This window comes from Zea mays, chromosome 2 (genome assembly GCF_902167145.1).
Source record: "Zea mays cultivar B73 chromosome 2, Zm-B73-REFERENCE-NAM-5.0, whole genome shotgun sequence".
Lineage (NCBI taxonomy): Eukaryota > Viridiplantae > Streptophyta > Magnoliopsida > Poales > Poaceae > Zea > Zea mays.
The window spans coordinates 193,536,010-193,554,602 of NC_050097.1; the positions used below are offsets into that span (position 1 = coordinate 193,536,010).

The window sequence follows — 18,593 nt, forward strand, 5'->3', positions numbered from 1 at the left end:
GTGGGAACCAAGTGGGTGTTCCGCAACAAACAGGACGAGCACGGAGTGGTGACGAGGAACAAGGCTCGACTTGTGGCAAAAGGTTATGCCCAAGTCGCAGGTTTGGATTTCGAGGAGACCTTTGCTCCTGTGGCTAGGCTAGAGTCAATTCGAATCTTGCTAGCATATGCCGCTCACCATTCTTTCAGGTTGTACCAAATGGATGTGAAGAGCGCTTTCCTCAACGGGCCAATCAAGGAGGAGGTGTACGTGGAGCAACCCCCTGGCTTCGAGGATGAACGGTACCCCGACCATGTGTGTAAGCTCTCTAAGGCGCTCTATGGACTTAAGCAAGCCCCAAGAGCATGGTATGAATGCCTTAGAGACTTTTTAATTGCTAATGCTTTCAAGGTTGGGAAAGCCGATCCAACTCTTTTTACAAAGACATGTGATGGTGATTTGTTTGTGTGCCAAATTTATGTCGATGACATAATATTTGGTTCTACTAACCAAAAGTCTTGTGAAGAGTTTAGCAGGGTGATGACGCAGAAATTCGAGATGTCGATGATGGGCGAGTTGAACTACTTCCTTGGGTTCCAAGTGAAGCAACTCAAGGACGGCACCTTCATCTCCCAAACGAAGTACACGCAAGATCTGCTAAAGCGGTTTGGGATGAAGGACGCCAAGCCCGCAAAGACTCCGATGGGGACCGACGGACACACCGACCTCAACAAAGGAGGTAAGTCCGTTGATCAAAAAGCATACCGGTCAATGATAGGTTCTTTGCTTTATTTATGTGCTAGTAGACCGGATATTATGCTTAGCGTATGCATGTGTGCTAGATTTCAATCCGATCCTAAGGAGTGTCACTTAGTGGCGGTGAAGCGAATTCTTAGATATTTGGTTGCTACGCCTTGCTTCGGGCTCTGGTATCCAAAGGGGTCTACCTTTGACTTAGTTGGATACTCAGACTCCGACTATGCTGGATGTAAGGTCGATAGGAAGAGTACATCGGGGACGTGCCAATTCTTAGGAAGGTCCCTGGTGTCATGGAACTCTAAGAAACAAACATCCGTTGCCCTATCCACCGCTGAGGCCGAGTATGTTGCCGCAGGACAGTGTTGCGCGCAACTACTTTGGATGAGGCAAACCCTCCGGGACTTTGGCTACAATCTGAGCAAAGTCCCACTCCTATGTGACAATGAGAGTGCTATCCGCATGGCGGAGAATCCTGTTGAACACAGCCGCACAAAGCACATAGACATCCGGCATCACTTTTTGAGAGACCACCAGCAAAAGGGAGATATCGAAGTGTTTCATGTTAGCACCGAGAACCAGCTAGCCGATATCTTTACCAAGCCTCTAGATGAGAAGACCTTTTGCAGGCTGCGTAGTGAGCTAAATGTCTTAGATTCGCGGAACTTGGATTGAATTGTAGCATACATGTGTTTATGCCTTTGATCATGTTCATTCTGCATTTTGTTGTTTATTGTGGTGTTCAAGTTGTACAAACACTCCCTGGACCTCACAAGTCCGTTGCAAGGTGATGCACAGTTTTAGGGGGAGATGTGTTACAACTTGACCCTTTGAGACTAACCATATGCTTGAGTTTGTTTGACTTAGTCTCGAAGGAGAATTGAAAGGGAAAAGGTGGACTTGGACCATGAAAGACTTCCACTGCACTCCGATGAGAGGGTAACAAATTCCAAGTTCATCTCATGAACTCTTATTGCCATTTGATCTTAATTGAAGATTTTTGTGAGGCAATGGGGTTAAAGGGCCAAGATTGATCCCGTTTTGGTGCTTGATGCCAAAGGGGGAGAAAATAAAGGCCAAAGTGATAAATGGATCAGCTACCACTTGAGAAATTTTGAAAATAGTAGAATAGAGTTTTTGTTTTGTCAAAAGCTTTTATTGTCTCTTATTGTCTCTATGTTCAAAAGTTGGCTTTCTTGTGGGGAGAAGTGTTGATTATGGGAAATAGGGGGAGTTTTTGAAATCTTTGATCAATCTCTTTTGGAATGACTCTCTTTGTGCTTCGACATGTGTGTTTGACTTAGAGATAGAGATTTGAATTTGATTTGCAAAAACAAACCAAGTGGTGGCAAAGGATGATCCATATATGCCAAAATTGAATCAAAACCAATTTGAGTTTTTACTTGAAGTGATTTTGCACTTGTTCTAGTTGCTTTATGTTGTGTTGGCATAAATCACCAAAAAGGGGGAGATTGAAAGGGAAATGTGCCCTTGGGCCATTTCTAAGTATTTTGGTGATTGAGTGCAAACACAAGTGCCTAAATGTGAAAATATGCCCATAGATGAACAATGTGCAAATCACAAGTAAAGGTATGTTTCTAAGCCTTAGTACATTAGTTTTGTGTACTAACATCTTGTCTAAGTGTTAGAAACAGGAAGAAGAAGAAGAGAAGAAAGTTGGCTGTGTACAGCCAACAGGCTGTTTCGGACTGGGGCACCGGACTGTCCGGTGGTGCACCGGACAGTGTCCGGTGGTGCACCGGACAGTGTCCGGTGCGCCAGGCTGCCTCGGCCGAAGAGGCTGCTCTCGGGTTTTTCTCCGGCGACTTCGGCTAAAATTCACCGGACTGTCCGGTGTGCACCGGACTGTCCGGTGAGCCAACGGTCGGCCGGGCCAACGGTCGGCCGCGCGATCGGCGCGCGACACGTGGCCGAGCCAACGGTCGGAAGGAAGCACCGGACTGTCCGGTGTGCACCGGACTGTCCGGTGCGCCAGATCTGCAACGGTCGGCAACGGTCGGCTTCGCTTTTTATGGAAACAAATCGGGCACCGGACAGTGTCCGGTGTGCACCGGACTGTCCGGTGCGCCCGACGACAGAAGGCAAGGATAGCCTTCCAGATGTGCTCTCAACGGCTCCTAGCTGCCTTGGGGCTATAAAAGGGACCCCTAGGCACATGGAGGAGAACACCAAGCATTCCTTGAGCATTCTTGATCACTCACACATCAATCTCGCGCACTTGTTCGACATTCTAGTGATTTGAGCTTCGTTCTAGTGTGCTAGTCTTTTGAGCTCAAGTCTGGGTCTTGTGTGTGCGTATTCGCTGTGATCTTTGTGTCGTGTGTGAGTTGCTAATCCCTCCCTTGCTCTGTGATTCTCTGTGAACATCTTTTGTAAGGGCGAGAGGCTCCAAGTTGTGGAGATTCCTCGCAAACGGGATTGAGAAAAGAAAAGCAAGAACACCGTGGTATTCAAGTTGATCATTGGATCACTTGAGAGGAGTTGAGTGCAACTCTCGTCCGTTGGGACGCCACAACGTGGAGTAGGCAAGTTTTGTACTTGGCCGAACCACGGGATAACCACTGTGTCATCTCTGTGATTGGATTCTTGTGGTTATTGTGTTTTGACTCCTCTCTAGCCACTTGGCCATACTTGTGCTAACCATTAACAAGTTTTTGTGGCTTAAGTTTTGAAGTTTTACAGGATCACCTATTCACCCCCCCCTCTAGGTGCTCTCACTTAGTCGCACCCATCAGGCCTTTGCAGCTTTGTGCTGATGGGGGTTACCAGCTGAGAATTAGGAGCCTTGAGGGTACCCCTAATTATGGTCCCCGACAAATCCGCATGGCGGATAATCCCGTTGAGCATAGCCACACTAAACACATAGCCATTCGGTATCATTTTTTAAGGGATCACCAACAAAAGGGGGATATCGATATTGCATATATTAACACCAAAGAGCAATTAGTCGATATCTTTACCAAGCCATTAGATGAGCAAACATTTACAATACTTAGGCATGAGCTAAATATTCTTGATTCTAGGAATTTTGATTAATGTTTTGCACACATAGCTCATTTCTATACCTTTGATCATCTCTCTTTCATTTGCTATGACTAATGTGTTCTTCAAGTGCATTTCATGCTAAGTCATAGATTGAAAGGGAATCGGAGTCTTCGGCGAAGACAAGGCTTCCACTCCACTCCATCGAATTATTCATCCTTTGCCGTCGCTCCACACCGCTCTCCAATTTGGTATAATCTTCACTCATATATTATTTGCCAAAGGGAGAGAAAGTCAAAGGGCTTATATTTCACTCACAAGTATCCGTTTTTGGCGATTCATGACAAAGGGGGAGAAAGTATTAGCCCAAAGCAAAAGGACCGCACCACCACCAATTTCAAAAATGTAGTCTTTCAAATGTGGATTAAGAAAAGATTTTCAATTGGTATCTTATTTTTTATATAATTTCAAATTGGTATACCCTCTTCAAAATTAATATATAAAACCCTCTTGAACACTAAGAGGAGGATTTCATTAAGGAGGAGTTTTGTTTAGTCAAAGAAAAAAGCATTTGAAACAGGGGGAGAAAATTTCAAATCTTGAAAATGCTTCTCAAAATATTATTCATATACCTTTGACTATTTGCAAAAGATTTTTGAAAAAGAATTTCCAAAACATTGCAAAACAAAACAAGTGGTGCAAGCGTGGTCCAAAATTTTAAATAAGAAGAAAGCCATCCATGCATATCTAGTAGAAATAATTATTGGTTTCTTTCCAAGCAACCTTTGCACTTACATTATACAAACCAGTTCAATTCTGCACTTTTATATTTGCTTTGGTTTGTGTTGGCATCAATCACCAAAAAGGGGGAGATTGAAAGGGAAATAGGCTTACACCTTTTCCTATATGAATTTTGGTGGTTGAATTGCCCAACAAAAATAATTTGACTAACTAGTTTGCTCTAGATTATAAGTTTTACAGATGCCAAAGGTTCACAACAAACCAATAAAAAGACCAAGAAAGGGTTCAAACAAAGAGAGAAAAAGACAATCGAAGTGTGCCCTGGTCTGGCGGACCGGACTGTCCGGTGCGCCACCGGACAGTGTCCGGTGCACCAGGGAACCCAACTCCGAACTTGCCACATTCGGGAATTCTGGGAGCCACTCCGCTATAATTCACCGGACTGTCCGGTGTGCCAGCGGAGTAACGGCTACACAGCACCAACGGTCGCCTGCAACGAGCGGTTAATGCGCTACAGTGCGCGCAGAAGTCAGAGCAGAGGCAGAAGGCACACCGGACAGTGAACAGTGAATGTCCGGTGCACCATCGGACTGTTCGGTGGCCCAGCTGTCAGAAGCTCCAACGGTCAGAACCTAACGGCCGGGTGACGTGGCTGGCACACCGGACATTGTTCGATGGATGCGACAGCAGCCTTCACCAACGGCTATTTTGTTGGTTGGGGTTATAAATACCCCCAACCAATCACCATTCATGGCATCCAAGTTTTCAGCCTTCAAATCTCATACAAGATCTATAACATTCAATACAAGACACAAACAAAGAGATCAAATCCTCTCCCAAGTCCGGAATCACTCCAACCAAATTAGTGACTAGAGAGAGAGAGACATTTGTGTTCATTTGAGCTCTTGCGCTTGGATTGCTTTTCTTCTTCCTTCTTTCTTGTGCTCAACTCACTTGTAATAAAAACAAGAGACACCAAGTTGTGGTGGTCCTTGTAGTGGACTTAGTGTCCCATTTGATTGAAGAGAAAGTCTCACTCGGTCTAGGTGACCGTTTGAGAGAGGGAAAGGGTTGAAAGAGACCCGGTCTTTGTGACCACCTCAACGGGGAGTAGGTTTGCAAGAACCAAACCTTGGTAAAACAAATCACCGTGTCATCCGCCTTATTTGCTTGTGATTTGTTTTCGCCCTCTCTTTCGGACTCATTTATATTTCTAACGCTAACCCCGGCTTGTAGTTGTGCTTAAAGTTTGTAAATTTCAGATTCGCCCTATTCACCCCCCCCCCCTCTAGGCGACTTTCAGATCTGTTGGGGCTTGGTCTTAGGCTCCCATCCGTTAGATACTTTGCCACTAATTTTTATTGATGCTCATGTCACCTCATTGGGGTGGATGTTTTGTCACCATACTTTCTCTGTAGGCAACCGTTGCATAAATCTCTTTTATCTTCATAGGCTTAGTGTATTTGTCTCGATGTTATGGTTGAGGCCTTAAGGATCATCTCTCCCTACTTTTTCTTGCTATTCTAGGTTGCTCAAGGTTGTTCGCCATTTTTTTGCAATCTGCCCTGTGAGAACATATAATTCTATTATTTTTAATAAAACATTGAAAGTTGCCTAGTGGGGGTGAATAGGAAAAACCTGAAAATTATAAACTTTGAACACAAACTTCACCCGAGGTTAGCATTAGAACGAGTAATAATGAAATCAGAGTACGGAAGATAGTTCTTCTTGCCACAAGTTGCTCAATCAATGCAGATAACTTTGGTAGCTAACTCAAAACGATTGCAAGCAAGAGAACTTAGAGTGAGGGGAGAGGAAGAATCAAATCGCAATGAAGATTAACGCAACGACACGAGCGATTTGTTTCCCGAGGTCCAGTTCCAAAAAACTTACTCCCGTTGAGGAGGCCACGTAGGTTGGGTATTTTTCAACCCTTTCCCTCTCTCAAATGGTCACTTAGACCGGTTGAGTGCTTCTTCTTAATCTCGAGGATCACTTAGATCCCGCAAGGATCATCACACAGTTACGTGTCTCTTGCTAGCTTTACAAGTCAATGAGAATTTAGAAAGAGAGGAAGAAAGCACGATCAAGAAAACCAAGCAACAAATGAAACGTTGTCTCACACTCTCTAGAATCTCACACAAGGCACTTAGTCGTTAATGAACACAATCACAATTGTCGCACTTGGAGGATCTTTGATGCTTGAGTGAGGCTTTTGAGTGAACTCTAGCTATTTGCAATGAATTTGGGAGTTGGAATACTTGGATGCTATTGAAGGGGGTGGTTGGGGTTGTATTTATAGCCTTCAACCACCACATAGTTGTTGCCTCTTTTCTGCCACTTGCGGACGGTCCGCGAGCCGAGTCCAGACGGTCCGCACATGCAGGATCAACGACTAATCACAATGGTCGGTTTAACGGCTATATCAACGACTATAATTGCATTAAATATGTCGTCAGATATCAGATAAACCCTGACGCGGATGATCCCATCGTGCCTCCGGACAGTCCGCGTGGACGTTAAATATACATTTAACAGAATCTGGCACCTTCGAGGTTTTCTAATTTTCAATGGGCGGACGGTCTGCGCCTGAGGGCGGATGGTCCGCACATGGCGCCTAACGGTCTTCACTTATCTTCCGGACGATCTATAGTAGAGATGTGCATTTTGCACGGTTCCTGTCTGAAGTGATTGAAGTGTCGCTGACGGTCCGCCAGAAAGGCATGGACGGTCCGAAGCTAAGTGGAATTTCCAAAAAGAGTTCATATCCAGAATAATCTACGTTATTTCGGAAAGTCCGCAACAGGGGCTTGGACGGTCCACGATGCACTTTTTTAGGGTTGATCTTTCTTGAAGTATTTATGGGTTCCTAAAATCATAACATTAGTAAACTAGTTAGCTCAATTGGATGTGATGGTCATTAGTTACCAAAATAAGTGTGGAAATGGTTTTTAGTCCTATTTCCCTTTCAAACACTAATGCACTGTCTAAGACATGATGTGAAAGATTTTTATTATGTTTATAGCTTAAATTAAGACATGTTTGTAAACACACCTGTTTTTTAAAAACAAGTTTCTAGAAACTAGTTTTTGAAAAAAGTTGGGTGGGGATGTTTGGAACTCAATCTCTAGTTTTTTATACATAATTACTAGCATATTCTTCTTATATTTTAAAAATCGTGACAATAGATGTAAATTCCATGAAACCAACAATCAAACAAAACCTGGCTTTAGAGAGTAATTTCTTGGTTTTTAAGAAATTGGGAATCCAGTTTCTATAAACTGAAACATAAACTGATATATTCAGAGCCAATCTAATTTCTATAAACCAGTTTCTTAAAAGTCCCTTAGTAACGCATAAGAGAACATTGAAAAAGTTGAATTAAGGAGCCAATAGAACGTTACTAGAAGTTTGGCATCAGTACTAGGGATGGGCATTTGTTTTTTTAAACTTCGATTCTGTTTTTCGGTTTTTTAGACATTAGAAACCGATCGGTTTAAAAAAACAAGAAGTTCGGTTTCGGTTTTTACTTTGTTTTTTTGTAAAACCGAATACCAAACTTATACTCAAGACAATATATACAACAAGTTTACATGATAGATTACACATAATTTTAAAAAGTAAAAATTATATAGGTACAAATATTTAGAGATACAGCATATCATACATCACATACAAATAAGTTAATAATAATTTAATTGTATCACACATTTAGTTCACATAATCGAATAATAAAATTTGAGAATTGATAAAGTTTGGTATTTGGTATTTTTGGTATTTCGGTTCGATCTACGGTAAAAACCGATTACAATATCGAAAACCGAACTTCTTAAATAAAAAAACCGAAATTTTAGTATGGTTTAGTTTTCGGTTTATGGTAAAAAGTACCCACCCCTAATTAATACAAAGTGCCACAGAATCTGGCTTCTGTGAACGTCAAGCCTAACAAACTATACGAGTCTCTCATGAACATCACGCCAAATAGCCGCTAGTTTATTAAGAGAAACAATATAATACTACATGTAAAAATATTTTTAGAAAGAACTGTAGAAAAATGTACTCGACCCTTTTTATGTTTTTTTTGTATGAGAGTCTCTGCAACGAGAATTTGACCACATGATCTACAGATTCTATATAATTCTATAATGCTAACATAATACTACAAAGTTTTACCTCCATCTATTTTAAATTGTAAATTATCTTTTTAGGCGATACTGTAAAAGCTAGAACAATTTACGAAGGAAATATATACGCTCTACGAGAGTTTTAACATTTTTATATACGATTATGTACCTTCTCATTGTTATTATAATTCTGGATGACGGTAAATTTAAATCTGGCTTCAATTTTAAGTTTTAGATGTGAGTGTATCCTGTGCTCAGCATGTGCGCCTAAAATAAAAGACGTCTACCCTCTACCGGCAGCGGCAGGCACCATTCGCACTCTCCTATCAATTCACCAGCAAAAATTTCCCAGCGCCGGCCTCGCGGCAGACCGGCCTCCGTATCACTGCGCAACCGATGGCTTCCTCCCCGTGGCTGCGCACCGCCGGTGCCGCCCCTGTCCCGCCGCCAGAAGCAGCAGCAGCTGCTGCTACCGCCGCCGCCACCCCCGCCCCGACGTCGGAGCAACACCGGGTTAAGGTTCCCCCACAATCCCATTTTCTATTCTGTCCCTCGTTCGTTGGCTCGTTTTATTTGGCTCTCCAGGTCCAAGCTGAGCTCCTGACTGGTGCGTGCAGGAGGAAGGAAACGCTGCCGCCGCGACTGTACCGAAGCAGGAGGAGGCCAAGCTCCACTTGCCGCGGGACAACGACTCGTAATTGCGATCCCCCTTGCGATGCGTCGCGTCTCTGTTACCGCAATGCATGCTCTGTCCTTGCGTGATTCTCGATAGGAACGCTGCTTCACTTACGGTTATATTGTTTTATGCGTGCGCCCGTAGGACTACATGGGATCCGCGAAAACACTGTTGTATACTTGTATAGTCGAGTCGACAGAGGTAGATGCCTGGTACTAGTGCTGTAGTGCATGGATGAGATGGGGCTGTTACCCTAATACTGATAGCCCCGTAAGGCATAGTATATTAATGTTATATATATAATCATATACGGATATACCAATAACAGGAGTACCTCATCAGTCACCACTTTTGTTGTTTTACCATGTGCACAAGGAGTGGTGGAGGTGGAGCCAGAACCAAAGCCCTGTAGCGCAACAGCACCAATATTCTAGACTTCAATATATTTGTTTGTTAGCAAATTTCAGCAAAAGAAATACTACTTTGCAAAAAACTTGTGGGTCGATGTGGTTCCACTGTGGAGCACATGCGAGTGCCTCTTCATCTATGACGGTGTTAGGCATGTGAAGGGAATATGATTAGGCTATATGCTGTTGATAATCATGTAAAAATAGTGGCAAAAAGGAATCAAGTTAGTATATATTTGTTCAGAAAGTGTGTCAAGGTATGAAGGCTACCATTTGCACATTATGTCTCTCCTAATTTTCTGGTTCCAGCATATTAATTTTCTGGAAGAGGAAAAAAGATGACATCTGTTTGCTAGTTAGTGAAATAAACACAGGTTTCGTCCCTATACATTGATTCTTTGCATCTGTAATGTCATATCTTCGTCTCTCTATCAACAATGTATGATGTATCCAAATCCCATGATTGACAAGCTGATCTGGACAATTTTGACTTTGTAGTAAGTTACACACTGAATTGTTTGACTAGTTACCTTTTGGTTCAGAATATCAAACCTTAGATTGTTTTTCTTTACACATTAAATACACTTTATTTTGAAGAACCTATGTAGTCCTTTTTTAACATAATGGCAGGAGCTCTACCTCTCAATTAAGAAGAAGAACCTATTTAGTCCTTGAATTACATAACTTTGATTTGCAATTGGAGGGAGCAGGAATAGAACATCTTAATCCTGTTAAGCCTCTGATTGGCATAGCAGATGTATTCCTTTGCTTTGGACCAAGATTCTGCATGTCATCACTTTGAGAAGCCATCAAGGTTGATAGTAAATTTTGTGCGTTGTGTTTTACATGTGTAGAGAAGCAGTAACCCAAGAGCATGGACAAAAAATCAATAGATATCAAGCAATCCTTGCAGCCCGTCTGAAGGCTAAGTTTTTCTCTAAGAAGGCTTTTGACAGAGGTACTCATGCACTCTTCAACCTTTTTTACTTTCTAGAGTCACCTATTATGCTATTTTTCTCTTTGTCCAGACAGCGAGATCACTTTTTCGGGCTGTAGCAGCTCTGCCGTTGAGTGAAAAAAGTGTTATACTTATCTCTAATATCAGCGAAAGTTAGGGTGGCACTGTTCATATTGTTTTTGATAGGAATCCATGACTAAAGTTCTCTTACATATCAGTCACAATATATTAGTCTAGGACATAACTTTGTTACAAAATAAGTACTCCTTAAACTTAATAATCATCAGTTCTGATTTAATAACTGTAATTATGGAAGCCTAGGGTCTGTTTGAGCTTACCTGAATTAGAATGTCAGTCAATTTAAGATCATCACAACTCTTTTCAGATGCTAAACTAGAAAATGGGCTTTCCCCCTCTCAGTATCAACTCAAGCTAGCCATTGATCTGTTATTTGGCTGCCTGATAATAAAGAACTAATAACTTGCTAATGCATCTCCACTGTTAGTCAGACAATTATTAACAGCTTAAGTGCATGTTATATCTTATGTGTATGCTTAGATCCTTAGATTGCCGCTTCATATAGAAATGTTGCATCAAACAGGACCATGCAAATTATTTGTTAGTAAAAAAAACATTGAGTAGACATGATATATGACTATATTTTCTGTATTAACCTTTTGTGTTTATAAGTCATTTGATCAACATCTCCAAGCACTACAAATCTATGTTTATGGCCTTATGGCGGCTACTAGTAGAAATGGGAACCAAGTAGTGGCAGCCTCTGTGACGTATTGTTAAATTTTTCTGTTGTGGCTTGTCACCAAGTAGTGGTAGGGTTCAGGGGTTTTCTTTTCTCAATTTCAATTTGCTTTTCTGTCTTCCACTAAGTGGACTCCTAGAGAAATGGGATTTTCTGAGAAAGGGAAATGACGGTGAAAATGATTTTACTGGATGGATGTCACTAGGACGATTCTGCTAAATTTGCAGATGGTCCTTTTACATGTCAACGCTGGTCCAAATAGTCTAGTAGCATCTGTAAATATCTGAAAACTGTGTATATTTCAACTGTGACGTATTGTTAATTTTTTTCTGTTGTGGCTTGTCACCAAGTAGTGGCAGGGTTCAGGGGTTTTCTTAGCCGGTTTGGCTGGGGTTTCTTCTCAGTGCAAAGTCATGGGGGCAGTCCGGTTGAGTTTTTTTAAAGTATCTCTGTTTATGAGGATTTATTTATTACATTTTTCTGAGTTGATAACCTTGTTTCACATGTGTTTTCTAGTCAGACCATTCCCTGCATATTGATGCAAAGTTTCATTTTGACTAATTAGAAGTTTAAAACAGTACTAACTCTCTTTTCTTGGACCTTATATAATTTTTTGGCTATTTGTTCTGTTAATAGGGAACATTTTTGAATCAGAAACCATTGTTGGAGGTGAAACAATTCGGTCAAGCAGGTATTTTCTGTGAGCTATCACTGTATCTACCATCTCAGATTTCAGTATTGCAATCGTCTAAATGTTGTTCCCCATAGGTGGCCATGTACAAGATCATTTGCAAACCCAGAATTTTTTTCCCGCGACAAGAACAGCCATGAGAAGGGAAATTCTCCATCTTCAGCAGCAGATTTCTCTGCCAAGAACAACTCTCCACCCTTGGCTGGTGAAGCCTCACCAAAGAATAATGCTAGTGCTTTGGTCACAGAAAACAATTTAACAACTGGAAATAGACAGCAATCCAAGAAGAATTGACCTGATGGATTAATGTAGGATAATCAGGTTATGTTCTGTTCTTCTGTAGCCTGAGGGTAGCAACCTGAAGTATACACTTAGCAGGAAAGGCAAATTGACGCCAAAAATGTTTGTAACCTGCTCTAAATTCAGTTTGTTGTACCTGTTCTAGAAAGCATCTGTAGCGAGGAATACCGTTGTTTACTTGGTATTTAAATTGATGTATTATAGACTCCCTATTGAACCATTGATTGCTCAAATCTGAACCCCAAATTTTCTTTATTACTTTGAATTTCATCATGCAATTTAGTTTCTTTTTATGTCGCGGTGATACACTTGCGGACGAGAATATGAAGCTAACATTTTTCACTTGGCAATTTATAACTCCCGAGAGCATGCCGATAGTCTGCTATTGACACTTGACGGTAATTTCTTTTGATTATCCTTTTTTCTCATCTCATTACTGTCCATATTCTTATATCTTTCTTTTAAAGATCCTGGGACAAAACTCGAAGTATTCAAGGTTCAGAGTCGACAGCATCATAGCAGGTACCACATTCTCATATAAATGCATTTAAAAAGTATATATACTTGCAAATGGACTTACAATACTATCAAGAGCTGAATGTTTGGAAATGCTTTTGCAGTAATTTATGGGAGGGTAAAATGTTCTTATTTACAGAATCATATCACTGAACTGTAGTTTCTATCTGAGTGTTGGATCTCTGTAGTACTTTCCGGTTCTTGTCCCGTTGTATGGAAAGCTGCATCACCAAGCCTACATAGTTTTTTTTTTATTTTTGTCAGCAGCCTGCCCGCCTGTGCAAGTATGTATCAACTATCAATACTCTTGCTTTCTAAATACTCTGCTTGGCCCTTGTGACGTGAGCAACTCAAAGTGGTCTATGCTTTTTGTATTTTATATTTACATGCTCACAGCAAGCTTTAGACAGCACTGATTTGATGGCTCAATTGCTAGTTGCAAATTTCAGATACGTCCTTGTGTCAGAATCTCTTTGGTTTGCTATTTTATCAAAATTAATTTGACATCCACATTACTGAAAAGATAAAAACCTGGCACATTGTTGCCTGGTTACTACATTATATTTTTTTTGTGAAGTCAAAATTAGACGCAACACTTTCTGAAATTGTGCTTGAACTAGTGCACATGTATCTGACTCTTGCATAGGGAGGGCAGTTAAACCCACGTGTGTGGGGTGCATGCGTGTCACACCCGGATTTAAAGGCAACTCAGGTGCGTCTCAAATGTATGTTAGGATCAAGTCTCACATATATAATGACTCATAAAGTCATGGTACAGAAATCAATGTCACATCTTTATTATATAATATGAGTTCTATACAAAATAGATAAATAAATACATCATATGATGACAATGATCCTTCGCAACCATAGTTGATTGGGAGACGATGACTTAGACTTCTCCAAACTCATCATAGCATCCTTCATGTTCCTCATCTTGCAGTACCTGCCTTTGACCTGGTGTGATTATAACAAAGGTGAGCTCTCATACGGTCATTGCTCAGCAAATGTGGAAAAAATTGTAGTGTAAGGTTATCAAGAAAGATGATTAAGACTGAACATTACTTTTAATTTTGTTGGTAAAAAATTTATTTGCAATTACTAAGTATAAATAGATATCAACCTAATTAAATAATTGATCATAATGAATAATAAATCTCACAATGCAACACAATGCATGTAAGTTGATTTTAGTTCCACCATTTAATCATGCGAGAGTCCTGAGCCACTCATGACTGTAGTATGCTTGATATACCAATTTTATACTCTGTAGAGGTTGCACATCTTTACCCACAAGACATGTTTTTTGTGAAGCTAGGGTTAGCTAGACCCTTAGGCACTTCCAAGGTGAATGACTAGGGATTCATTGGGATGCCTTTACAAAGTTTTATAAAGTTCCACTAGCTTGAGAAAACTTGCTACGATTTCAGGATAAAGGGAGCATATGCCCTTTTCATGGTCTGTAACCCCATCACAGTAATTACAGCCATCACTATACTATGCAGCGACACCTGCCCCTTTCAAGTAAAGTAATCCCTCACTAACTTTCTTAATTAATTGTCCAAGTGCGTTCTATTCCACCTTTATGGTAGCATCGTTTTCTCATGTTAAGCTTTATGTTCCAATTAACAAAATTGATCTTACCATGAACAATAATTAAGCCAACAATAATGATAAAGAATTATCATAATTCATATATAACATTAATCCCAAAACCAGGTAAATTAATAGCAAGACTAGCCAATATTTATTTGTTTGCAAAGTGTAGGATAAACAAAACTATGTAACCTATTAGGTCCCATCAGCTTAACTTAATTGTGCCACGGTGAACAATATAATCATTATTAGGTCAAAGAAAGTGATCAAGGACACAACTTGCCTTTTTTTGGTGCAACACCAGGTACTTCTCCAAGTTGGGTACTCAGATTCCTCGTCACCTCGCTTCAATCGTATCGATACATACAAATAAACAAATAATGGATATGATAACATTACACCAAAACACGAGAACAATTTGTGTAAGAATATTCTACGTGTTGATATGAATTCGTAGGTTCGAGAACCACTAAATTCGGAGTTAAAATGAGTTAGTTATGAATTTTCTAAGCTTCTAGATTTTTTACATTGAAAACTATTTTTTAGAATTAATTTCATAAAACTTTAGAGATTACTGGTTTGCGGAATGAAATTCTAGGAATCAAGGTCTACTAATTTTAGGACTGATCCATGATATTCTTTACACGTGTGGGCCGCAGGTTAGTTTGGGGAAACTCGAGGGTCTCTTTAATAAAAAAATGTATACGACCGAAAGGGTATCGGGTCATCCTAGCCGCCCGATCACACCTGGACGACCAGGATTAGAATTTCCCCTCAATGAACCGGTACATGGTCGGAGTCGTAGGATCCGAGATCCGCGACCACAATTTTTCCACGACTCGGCTGAATCCTACACACCCGATCAAAATCCAAGGGTGTCGGTTGAACCATGCCCAAGTGGTAAGCTGGATTTAATCCAGCCCGTCCGAAGTCCGATCAACGACCCACGGTGCTTCTCACATTCCCCTCTCTGTCTACCCCGTGCACGGCGACATGTCTGCACACCCGGCGACGCACTCGCCGGAGTATGGCCATCTGGCATCCAGTGCCCCAATCCTCTAGAATAACTAGCGCAATGCGAAGAGGAGAACCAGGCGAATAGTATTAGAGGTATTCTCACCGTGAGTCGTAGCGCAGATGCCCCAGGCCACGACAAAGGGCGGTATACGACAGAGCTCACGCTCTGGTGAGCGATTCGTGGCTCTCCAGCGATCCCCGAGTTCTGCAAGTCCTCAAACATGCTCCACGGTGAAATCCAGCCCAGAGCGACATCGTAGGCGACATGCCCGAGTGGCACTCTTCTTCTCTCTCCTACGGCGAAATCCAATCTCAGTCGTTCTCGGTGTCGAAGCGCGAGGGCTCGGTGTGGTTTGTTGGTTGGCATGATCATAACGCGAGCCTCAGGGGTCGGTTATATACTTCGGTGCAAGGAGAGACCGTGCGGGAGAGGCGGCGCGAAGTCAGCGAACAACTCCAAGTCACTATTAGGGTAACAACAACTGGCGAATGGGTCCCACACGATAGAGAAATGGCTCCCTGTGCGAGGTGGGTAGAAGGCTGAAGCGTGGGCCCCGATAGTCGGTGGAACACGGCGCATGGGCTTGGGTCTGGTTGAGTGGCGGCCCAAACGAGAGGAGGGAAAGGGAAGGAGCTGGGCCAAGAGAAGGTGGCTTAAGTGGCTGGTTTCTCTTTTCTTTTCTTTTTCTTTTTATTTTTTGTGTTTTCTATTTCACTTCAAATTCAAGTTTGATTTTGAATTTCACACTTCAACTATGTTTTAAGTTTAAATGCACATATAAAACCAGCATGAGATGCCACTATATTTTACTTATTTATTTGTTAATTGTTTAAATAAATGCTTCTAAATGTAATCCTTTAATGAAAATAATATTCACTCAATTAAATAGAAAACATTTCTATTATTTCTTTCTTGAATTAACTTTAAGTTTCAAACTCTAACTTTTGTACTTACCAAAATTTTATTATTGCTACTTATTTAGTTTAGGGAAATATTCTTTATAAACAAAGAAAAAAATCTCTTATTAAAGACATTTTGACTCAACTCTTTTGAAGAGACTTTTATAAGTCCCAAAATAGGATTTTGGGTGTTACAATGGGGCACTGCAGATGCCAAATCACACTCATCGGTTGAGCCCTGAAATGTTCCAAGATAGTGCGGGTGCTAAATCCCACACGAAGGGTATCTATTGACGTCCAAAATATAAGGAACAACTCATAACTATGTATCCATGTCCAACTGTTAATAACATGTTTGACACCTAAGTATTATTCTTTTAATTTTTTTAGTCTATTTCAAAAACTTGTATAATTACATGGTATCGATATGGCAGTTGACTAGATAAGTGATATATAGATGACAGACTTCTCTTGTTTTCAACTTTCTATAATTATTAATACAATCCTGATGACATGTTATTGTGAGATTAGCATAACCAACGGGTGCCCAAAACGCAGGTGCAATTGCACCCACAAAAGGGGATGCGACTCACAAAAGTACAAAACTAGAGACCGACAAGAAAAAAAAACGAGAGTGTCTAGGAAGAAAAAGAAAAAAAAACCAACCAAATAAAGGAAACAACTCAAGCCACAGTAGAAACTACTGCTCCTAATTTTATAAAGAGTAACACTGAAGAAGGGCTGAAGCGGAGCAGCCTACAACCCCATCCACGACATCATTTTCAGTGGAAAGCATCAATTGAAACCAACCATAAGGCTTCTTATTCCTTTTTTATTTATGGGCAGTTGTTTTTTTGCATCTATGTGCTAGTGCTACTTATTATTTTGTATTTTTGTATAGCACCTTGTTAATTAGTACACCTTGATCAAAATTTACCTTGGCCACCTTTATATACAAAAAGATGTCAATAATAGGTAGTTAGAATATACCCGTAGACATGCATATAGGAGGCAAAAAAAAAAGCCGAGACACCACCTCAAGACATATTTTATTTGGTATACTACAGTAACAAGCATCGTAGCTAAAACGGGAAGATAAGATTGAATTTATTCAGTAGCAGTGTCAATGTGTCATGTTGCGGCTCCGAGGAGGAGCTTGGCGTGGCGGCGTTCTGCGCCTGGGTGAGGCGCTCGAGCTTGGTACTGAGATCGGTCTTCTCTTTCTGGAGCCGGGCGTTCTCGCAGCACATGTCACTGCAGCCCCTCAGTGCGCGGTTCAGCTCGTCGAGGCGGCGGCGGTTGGCACCGCGGAGGTGGACGACCTGCGCGCACAGCTCGGTGAGCTGCCGCTGCTTGCGCATGCGTGACCTCCTGGCCGACTCCCGGTTGGAGACCATCCTCCGCCGCCTCCGCTCAGCCTCCGCCATTGCCGTGCGGCCGCCGTAAGCGTCATCGGTGCTGCTGCCGGAGCCGGCTGGGCTGTTGCCGGCGGCGGCGACAGCCGGTGCTTCGTGGATAGGAGGTTCAAAGGTAGGAGGAGGAGGGTGGAATAATGGAGTGGGCGGCACGGCGATCATGTTGCTGTGGTAGTGAGCGTGGAATGCCTGGTCCGGATACGAGAGGCAGTGAAGGCTAGCCACTCCTCCATGGTAATGGTGCTGGTGCAGCATGTGCGCTTCACTCGTTTATTTGCTCAGTGGAGACTGCTGGAGGCCTTCGAGGGTGCGAGGTCTCGATGTGGCTGGCTTCTTGGTGAATTTTCGCTCTCGGTGAGCGGAGGGGGCACTTGGTTGGTGGAGGCCTTTTATAGCGTACCAAAGACAGTTTCGCTTGCCCCCTAGCCTCTGCCTTGCCCAACTAGAGAGAGAAGCCACCTTCTCTCGCCTCCACCGATCCTTTTCTTTTCTTATTGGGTGGGGGCTATTGTGTTCTTGCCCCCACTTCTAATTGTGATGTTATCCCTACTTTTCAATTTTTGTGATTTTGCCTCCATTTTTCTGAGACGAAGCTAAAAGTTACCCTTACTCTGCAAAAAAAGTGAGGGTAAAATCACAAAATAGTTGTAACTTTTCAGCTTCACGAGAAAAGTAGTGGCAAAATCACAAAGTTCGAAAAGTAGGGATAAAATCACAATTAAAAATCAAAATATGGGCAAAAACACAATAGCCC

At 41.7% G+C, this 18,593-nt stretch overlaps 2 protein-coding genes across 3 annotated transcripts; one reads left to right on the top strand and one right to left on the bottom strand.

Moving 5' to 3' along the window:
• The first annotated feature begins 8,909 nt into the window (after window positions 1-8,909).
• Window positions 8,910-13,256, top strand: LOC103647514 (uncharacterized). Of its 2 annotated transcripts, XM_020548516.2 has the most exons (7): window positions 8,910-9,122; window positions 9,221-9,297; window positions 10,541-10,644; window positions 12,041-12,095; window positions 12,173-12,793; window positions 12,863-12,917; window positions 13,016-13,256. In XM_020548516.2, the coding sequence occupies exons 1-5, from the start codon at window positions 9,000-9,002 to the stop codon at window positions 12,387-12,389; spliced, it is 576 nt and encodes a 191-aa protein (XP_020404105.1). In that variant the 5' UTR covers window positions 8,910-8,999; the 3' UTR covers window positions 12,390-12,793; window positions 12,863-12,917; window positions 13,016-13,256. The 2 variants fall into 2 exon arrangements, with proteins under 2 accessions (XP_020404105.1, XP_008670265.1); XM_008672043.3 differs by having other exon boundaries at window positions 12,863-13,256.
• A 4,090-nt stretch (window positions 13,257-17,346) lies between these two features.
• On the bottom strand, window positions 17,347-18,213 carry LOC103647515 (basic leucine zipper 43). Its single transcript, XM_008672044.3, has one exon. The coding sequence runs from the start codon at window positions 18,092-18,094 to the stop codon at window positions 17,507-17,509; it is 588 nt and encodes a 195-aa protein (XP_008670266.1). The 5' UTR covers window positions 18,095-18,213; the 3' UTR covers window positions 17,347-17,506.
• Between the last annotated feature and the right edge of the window lie 380 nt (window positions 18,214-18,593).

Coding starts and splice junctions, on each gene's coding strand:
- LOC103647514 (XM_008672043.3), top strand. CDS start 9,000: ATGGCTTCCTCCCCGTGGCTGCGCACCGCCGGTGCCGCCCCTGTCCCG. Junction 10,645..12,040: donor TAAGAAGGCTTTTGACAGAG/GTACTCATGCAC, acceptor TTCTGTTAATAG/GGAACATTTTTGAATCAGAA. Junction 12,096..12,172: donor GAAACAATTCGGTCAAGCAG/GTATTTTCTGTG, acceptor TGTTCCCCATAG/GTGGCCATGTACAAGATCAT.
- LOC103647515 (XM_008672044.3), bottom strand. CDS start 18,094: ATGCTGCACCAGCACCATTACCATGGAGGAGTGGCTAGCCTTCACTGC.